At 45.6% G+C, this 8,550-nt stretch overlaps 1 protein-coding gene across 1 annotated transcript in view; it reads left to right on the forward strand.

Annotated features, from left to right (window-relative positions):
- The window catches only part of znf318 (zinc finger protein 318), a 121,713-nt gene extending 117,773 nt beyond the window's left edge, over positions 1-3,940 (forward strand). The window contains exon 11 of the mRNA XM_034185415.1: positions 134-3,940. Coding sequence (XP_034041306.1) covers positions 134-3,940 — 3,807 coding nt within the window. The remainder of the gene's footprint in view (positions 1-133) is intronic.
- The last annotated feature ends 4,610 nt before the right edge of the window (positions 3,941-8,550 follow it).

Consider the following 8,550-nt stretch of genomic DNA (forward strand, 5'->3'; position numbering starts at 1 on the left):
GCATTTAAAATGAGGTTTTAGATCATTGACTGACTGGAATATTGACCATCTCTGTAGGAACAAAAAAATAAAAAAATGGCCCCATCAGAATTGATTTCCATTTAACTTCCTGTCTGTTTCATCCATTTCACAGAAACTAATGTATGAGGATCCACTGTACGAGCAGAGGCGGAATCTGGATCGCCAGGCTGGACTGACCTTAGAAATGAGTGGAAAGAAACGCAAACATGAAGGCGAAGAGAAGGAAGAAAAGTCCAAACACAAGAAGGACAAGAAGGAACAGGAGAAAAAAACTAAAGAGGATAATAGTGAGAAGGAGGAGAAATTAAAACATAAAAAGGAGGAAGATGAGAAGCTGAGCAGAAAAGAGCACTTGAGAAATACAAAGAACCTAGAAGTGAAGTCTGCTTCCAACAAGACAGAGGAAGATGAAAAGTCCAAATTCAGTAAAAAGGACGAAAAGTATCAGTACAGCAGAGAAGAGGAGGAGAGGGACAAACATGGCAAAAAAGATGATGACAGACACAGGTACAGTCGAGAAGAAGAATATCATTCTCGCAGTCGCAAGGAATATGACAATAAATATGAGGAGCGGTCCAAGTATGGAACCAGAGACTGTGATAACAAGTACAAATACAGCAAGTATTCCGATTCCAAACATGCCACTGAGCGAGATGAGGGAAAACTGGACCTCAAGAAGAAGACCAATCCCCCACCAAAGCCCTACGATCCACCAAAAATCATCTCTGGGCCCAGTCCAGCCATGAGAGCCAAGCTCCGCAAACAGAGTCTGGAGATCTCCAAACCAACACCGTCAGCCTCAACTTCAGTCTACGGGAAGTTCAACTGGAAGAAAAGAGAGAATGTCCTAGCCAAAGAGGCAGAGAAAGTGGCTGCTGAGTTCATCAAAGATGATGAAGAAGATTTGAAGCATAGCCCAACTTCAGCAGACCCTTTTTCCAAATCTGTGGCTGCTGCAAAGGAGATAGCTGAGAAGTTGGCAGGAAAGGCTACCATGCCACTTTCTTGGGTTTCCAGTAGTGCCAACCGGGGACGCATTCGGCCCAACCTCCCTGGCCCTGCTGCAGTCCTGAGGAAAACTGCTCTCATTTGTAAACCTGCATCTCTGAATACCTTCCTCTCCATCAGACCCCAAAATGCTCCTGGAGTAGAGCCTCTAAAACGCATCCCGCTTTTTCCTGATCCTGCCCCAACAGCTTCTGCTGATCAGACTACACCAGAGGAAGCTAAACCTGTTCCATGTTTAGCTACATTTGATGCTCGGCCTGTCCCACCAGTGTCTGAACCTATATTACTTGAGTCTAAACCTGATCTGCTTGGATCTAAGGTTGCATTATTTGAGGCTAAACCTTTGCAGCCAGTGTCTAAACCTATACAAGTTGAAGCTAAAGATGTCCCACCAGGCGTTAACCCTGTGCCCCCACTTGAGGTTAAACCTTTGCCACAACTAGCTGCGTCAGGCCCACCAGTTTCTGCACCTTTAACCTCAGGAGTTAACCCAGTCTTGTCTGTATGTAAACCAGCAGGATCAGAGGCTAAACCTGCAGCACAGGTCAGTAAACCGACACAGCCATCTGAGATGATGATAAAAATTGTGTCTGATGTGGCAGCTCCAGGTGTGCCAGAAAGCGAGCAGACACGTACTGTGTTTGTTAAGCCTCCACCTTTTCTGAACATATGTGAAGGGAGTCAGAAATCGGAAAAAGTCAAGAGTAACCTGGCTGCAGCCAAAGCCCAGGCTTTATTTGATATTTTTTACAGTAGCATTGGGCAGTCCGGACCTTCCTCTGTCACAAAGTCAGCAACAGAAGCAAAGAAATCTCCTTTTGTATCCCCACAATCTGCAAAAGCACAACCTCAGTCTAGAGTCCAGCCCCTACCCCAACCTTTGAGTCAGCCTAAAGCCCAGCAGCCCCTACCCCAACCTTTGAGTCAGCCTGAAGCCCAGCAGCCCCTACCCCAACCTTTGAGTCAGCCTGAAGCCCAGCAGCCCCTACCCCAACCTTTGAGTCAGCCTGAAGCCCAGCAGCCCCTACCCCAACCTTTGAGTCAGCCTGAAGCCCAGCAGCCCCTACCCCAACCTTTGAGACAGCCTGAAGCCCAGCAGCCCCTACCCCAACCTTTGAGACAGCCTGAAGCCCAGCAGCCCCTACCCCAACCTTTGAGACAGCCTGAAGCCCAGCAGCCCCTACCCCAACCTTTGAGTCAGCCTGAAGCCCAGCAGCCCCTACCCCAACCTTTGAGTCAGCCTGAAGCCCAGCAGCCCCTACCCCAACCTTTGAGTCAGCCTGAAGCCCAGCAGCCCCTACCCCAACCTTTGAGTCAGCCTGAAGCCCAGCAGCCCCTACCCCAACCTTTGAGTCAGCCTGAAGCCCAGCAGCCCCTACCCCAACCTTTGAGTCAGCCTGAAGCCCAGCAGCCCCTACCCCAACCTTTGAGTCAGCCTGAAGCCCAGCAGCCCCTATCCCAACCTTTGAGTCAGCCTGAAGCCCAGCAGCCCCTATCCCAACCTTTGAGTCAGCCTGAAGCCCAGCAGCCCCTATCCCAACCTTTGAGTCAGCCTGAAGCCCAGCAGCCCCTATCCCAACCTTTGAGTCAGCCTGAAGCCCAGCAGCCCCTGCCCCAACCCTTGAGTCAGCCTGAAGCCCAACCTTTGAGTCAGCGTGAAGCCCAGCAGCCACTACCCCAACCTTTGAATCAGCCTGAAGCCCAGCAGCCACTACCCCAACCTTTGAATCAGCCTGAAGCCCAGCAGCCACTACCCCAACCTTTGAGTCAGCCTGAAGCCCAGCAGCCACTACCCCAACCTTTGAATCAGCCTGAAGCCCAGCAGCCACTACCCCAACCTTTGAGTCAGCCTGAAGCCCAGCAGCCACTACCCCAACCTTTGAGTCAGCCTGAAGCCCAGCAGCCACTACCCCAACCTTTGAGTCAGCCTGAAGCCCAGCAGCCACTACCCCAACCTTTGAGTCAGCCTGAAGCCCAGCAGCCACTACCCCAACCTTTGAGTCAGCCTGAAGCCCAGCAGCCACTACCCCAACCTTTGAGTCAGCCTGAAGCCCAGCAGCCACTACCCCAACCTTTGAGTCAGCCTGAAGCCCAGTCCTTACCCCAGCCTTTGAGTCAGCCTGAAGCCCAGTCCTTACCCCAACCTTTGAGTCAGCCTGAAGCCCAGCCCTTACCCCAACTTCCAAGCCAGCCCCACCTTGAAACAGAGCCTGAAAAGCAGCCTAATTCCATAGAGATCCACTCCTCCAAACCAACCCTACAAAACGTAGCCTTTCAGACTGAACCAATTCCAGAATCTGGCTTGGCTCCACCCAAAATAACTGCAGAATGCATTTCAGTCCAGTCACAATCCTTAGTTCAGAAATCTGAGCCCCACGTTTTTCCACAGACAAATATTGCTATGGTTGAGTCTTTGCCACAAACTGAGGATAAACCTCAACCCAAACTCAAAGTGGTTCTTCAATTTCTAACAAACTCGCATCCTGTTCCACAAACTGAACCCACACGAGACCAGGATTCACAGACCCTGTCCATCCCAGAGACTTCCCTCTCCCTTCCTCCCACAGCTCGAGTACCACAATCTGAAGCAAAGCCGGGCCCAAAAAGCAGGGGTAAATCAACTGCGAAGAAAGTCCCAACCAAACCTATCAGACAAACCAGATACCAGACCCGAAGGCAACAGCTCCAGCAGAGTAAAGAAGAGTCAGACCCTGAGCTGGATACAGGACACACAGAGTCTGCGGTACCAGCTTTAAAGGGACGGGATCTGAATGAAGGTTCTGTGTCTCTGCCAGAGAAGGGGAGCTCTCATGAGGATGAAGTTCAGGTTTTGGAGATAACCCCTGAAGCACTGGGCCTTCCCTCAGACATGACCTCTCTGGACTTTGACTATGACTTTGATTTTGAGTAAAAGCAGACAAATCCCCTTTTTAACCTCTTGGATGATGAGTATATTTCAATTACATCTGTCAAAAAATTTCCAGACTTATAGGCAGCTTTAGGAAAGGAAAAAAGACAAGTCCATCACGAGGACATTCTTCAGGCCCAGGAGGTGGCGGGACTTCCTTTAATTTGGGCATTTGGAGAAATCCAGGACTAGTTTAGCCTAGCTTAGCATAAAGACTTCCTCCTGTTTCTAGGCCTGGAGACCTGTGTCGGTGTTGGTCCTGTCACATGACCCTGGAATTAGTTAAAAACATTTTTTGGCAACGTTAAGACAGTTGAAAGATGTTTGCGCTCTTAATTTGAACAGAATTTGTCCCTTTTGTCGTTCTCCTGAAAATGTTCACTGTTTTTTTCTACTAAAGTTCACTTTGTATTTTTTTCTTTCAAATGCTGACAAATTTCTGATCAAACCTGCATCAGGACCAAAACCCAGTGTGTTACTTTGACCTGTTGTCTGAACACAGTAAACATAGTTTTAATTAAAGCTGGAATTTAAAGAGCAGCAGCTCCTCCTGTTTCTTTTTTATGTCAAACCTGTAGTTTGATCTCCGGACATGTACCAGTGAAGACGGACTCTCGTGTCCACTTGGCGAAGACGACCTCTGCAGAGTGCGTGACTTCAGCCTGGATCCAGAGGCAGAAGGTTTGGGAAAGAAGAAAGAACATGAATTTGTTTCCTCAGTTTGACTGAAATAACCAAAGGTTTGAAATCCAAACCCGCCGTGAGAATAACAGCTCAGTGTACAATTTAAACGGTGAATCTTAACAATATCATGAAAGCCCGAATAAATCTTTGGTCATTTTTCTAATCTGTAGGTCAAAGGACATACCAGTACTTAACATTTGCACTTTAATATATTGTACAAATATTTTGTGAAACATAATAGATTGTTCTGTCATTGGAGCAGAAGCAATGAGCATCTCAGTCTCATTCTGGGAACAGGAAGTCACATGACATAATATAGATTACTGGACAAAGTCTGCATGACATCACCTGTAGGTTTTCTTCCGAGACTCCACCCTTACCTGGACCTCGCCATGTTGGCAGCAGCGATGAGTCTGGCTACACCACAAACTCATTAATGCATGAAGGGGTGGAGCTAGCTGCGGCTCTGCCGTCTGACAAAAGAAGCCTGAACCAGCTAAGCTAACAGACTAACCTGGGTTCGGGTGTTTATTAAATCATTTTTGGGAACTGTGCGGTGGTTCTCATATCCCTTTACTTTGGTGTCAACATTGAAAGTTATGAGCTGCTTATTTACTGAGTAATTGTATGTTAAGTGGACCTACTGTTCATGTACAGCATTAAATAAGACCAGATTTTGGTGACGACAGGACGTTTGTCCACAAGAAGACAGATTATTCCAGGTGTTTTTAATAAAACACTACAAAAAACACAACAGCTGGCACTCAAACTGACCACATCGACAGTTGTACTGAAATTTACGGCTTAAATATGTTAAACTAAGTGAAAAGAACAGACTTTCACTGCAGTATATGAGTGAAAAGAATACACTTTCACTCTATTTACAGTGGTAGTAAAAGTTTGTGCCCCCCTGATGATTTCCATGATTTTCCTTTATAAATCATTTGTTGTTTGGATCAGCAATTTCAGTTAATCATATAGCAGACAGAGTGATATTTGAGAAGTGAAATGAAGTTTCTAGGATTTACAGAAACTGTGCAATAATTCTTTAAACAAAATAGGCAGGTGCATAAATTTGGGCACCCCAACAGAAAAAATACATAAATATTTAGTAGATCCTCCTTTGGCAGAAATAACAGCCTCTAAACGCTTCCTATTGCTTCCAGTGAGAGTCTGGATTCTGGTTGAAGGTATTTTGGACCATTCTTCTTTACAAAACATCTCAGGTTTGTTGGTTTCTGAGCATGGACAGCCCATTTAAAAACTCACCACAGATTTTCAATAATATTCAGGTCTGGGGACTCAGATGGTCATTCCAGAACGTTGTACTTGTTCCTCTGCATGAATGCCTTAGTAGATTTTGAGCAGTGTTTAGGGTCGTCGTCTTGTTGAAAGATCCAGCCCTGGAGCAACTTCAACTTTGTCACCGATTCATGAACATTGTTCTCAAGAATCTGCTGATATTGACTGGAATCCATGTGACTGATTCCCAGTACCTGCACTGGCCACACAGCCCCACAGCATGATGGAACCACCTCCAAATTTTACTGTAGGTAGAAAGTGTTTTTCTTGGAATCCTGTGTTCTTTTTCAGCTATGCATGCCGCCCCTTGTTCTGTCCAAATAACTCAATTTTAATTTCATCAGTCCACAGCACCTTATTCCAAAATGAAGCTGGCTTCTCCAAATGTGCTTTAGCCTACCTCAAGTGACTGTTTGTGGCGTGTACACAGAAAAGGCTTCCTCTGCATTACAGCATCTCCTTGTGCAAAGTGCGCTGTACAGTTGAATGATGCACAGAGACACTATCTGCAGCAAGATCATGTTGTAGTTCTTTAGAGCAGGTCTGTGGGTTGACTGTGACTGTTCTCACCATCCTTCACATCAGCTTATCTGATATTTTTCTTGGCCTGCCACTTCTGGCCTTAACTAGTACTGTGCCTGCGGTCTTGTGTTTCCTCACAGTGGAATGGACAGCTGAAATATCTGCGATACCTTTTTGTATCCTTCCCCTAAACCATGATGTTGAACGATCTTTGTTTTCAGGTCTTTTGAGAGTTGTTTAGAGGCTCCCATGTTGCCACTCATTTTGAATTTCAGCAGAAAGGACAAACTGCCAAATCATGGAAAGTTTGCAGAAGGAGAGCCTGCTTATTAACAGACATACAAGTGAATACAATAAATGATAATCTGCTAGCATAACAGAATAAACAAACCTGGTGACTACAGAATAATGCAATAATCAGAATCAGAAGACGTTTATTGCCATTGCCAATGAACAGAATTCAGACTAGGAATTTGCTTTGATATAATGGTGCAACATTAAGCAGAAAGCAATATAAAATGCTAAGATAAAATATGTACTAAAATAAAATATGAAACACAAAAGGCTGTGTGCAACAGAAAAACAGAACAGTGCAGTGGGAGGAGTGCAATTAAAAACCAAAGTACATTTGTCTAAAGTGACCCGTGATAAAATGATAAAGTGACAGAGTTAAGGTTAAGGTGACTGAGTTATGAGGTATTCATGAGTCTAATGGCAGAGGGGAAGAAACTGTTCTTATGGCGGCAGGTTCTGGTCCGGATGGACCGTAGACTCCTGCCTGAGGGGAGTGGTTTGAATAGACCGTGTGCAGGGTGAGAAGGGTCAGCTGTGATCCGACCTGCTCGGCCCAGAGTCCTGGAGACGTGCAAGTCATGGAGAGATGGAAGGCTACAGCCGATCACCTTCTCAGCAGAGGCCACAATGCGCTGCAGTCTGTGTCTGTCCCTGGTTGTGGCCCCGGTGTACCACACCGTGATGGAGGAGCAGAGGATGGACTTGATGATGGCCGTGTAGAACTGCACCATCAGCTGGACAGGCAGCTTGGTAAATAAGTAATAATAAATAAGTAAATCAAGATAACGGAAACAGAAAATGTAACAAGCAGATAACACTTTATGATAAATAACCAAAACCTGTGACTAAAGTATAAGATATATGTGGTAAACAGAATTAAACTAAGACTAAAGAAACAACATAAGGGACCAAGAGTGAACACGAACAATAAATAATATAGTAAAACTATATACACGTGGCAGGCAAATGATATAACAAAATAAATGAAACAAGACAACATGACAAGACAAACCAGAAGGCTTCCAGCACAGAAGTGGAAAACAGTCCAGAACCATAACAACTGGCCCAAAAGGGCCGGATCATGACACCTTTCTCACGTTGAAAAGAAGAACCTCTTGTCCAACTGTGTCCACCACATCCTTGTGCTTCTTTAGAATTTTTTTTTCCTCATAAGCAGTTTGCTGCTTTAGTTGTGCCTCAGGTGTTTTCCTGAGCACGTGTGCTTGTGCAACCACGTCTGCTTGTGCAACCCTTCTTTGCCTGATGGAGTTACCGGTAATGATATGGTTTAGTTCCAATTTGGACCAGCTATCAGAATTTCTAGACAGCCGCTCACGAAGCCCAAGTGGGGTCATCAACATTAAACACACTCACTCAAAACTGATGTTTAAGAAATATATATTCTGGGTCATTAACAGGAACAGTGTAACACAGGATTATTTACTGAACAGGAAAAATAAAATGCGCGCAGAAGTGAACAAACAAAAAAACATGCGTCCTTTGTTGTGGCTTTTTTCCTCTCTCTCTTTTGGTCACTTTTTTCTTTTCTTTTTTCCTTGAACTCAAGTTCGTCCGTTCGTTGGGGCCCTTATGGTTGTGTTCAACTTTATCCTACCACACCACAAGTAGGGAGGTGAATGCAGTTGTCCTTCTCCTCAACCCTGGCTGGCCATCTGGTCCCTTGGATCTGGATCTCCAGGCTGGTACCTGGTGAGCCTTCTGGTGGCTAACCACTGGCTGCAAATCTCTCTTTTTTTTCTGAAACTGACTCCTGGTACACGGCCGTCCGCTCTCAGCATCAGTCGTAAGAT

Source organism: Thalassophryne amazonica, chromosome 13, assembly GCF_902500255.1.
Source record: "Thalassophryne amazonica chromosome 13, fThaAma1.1, whole genome shotgun sequence".
In the NCBI taxonomy this organism is placed as follows: Eukaryota; Metazoa; Chordata; class Actinopteri; order Batrachoidiformes; family Batrachoididae; genus Thalassophryne; species Thalassophryne amazonica.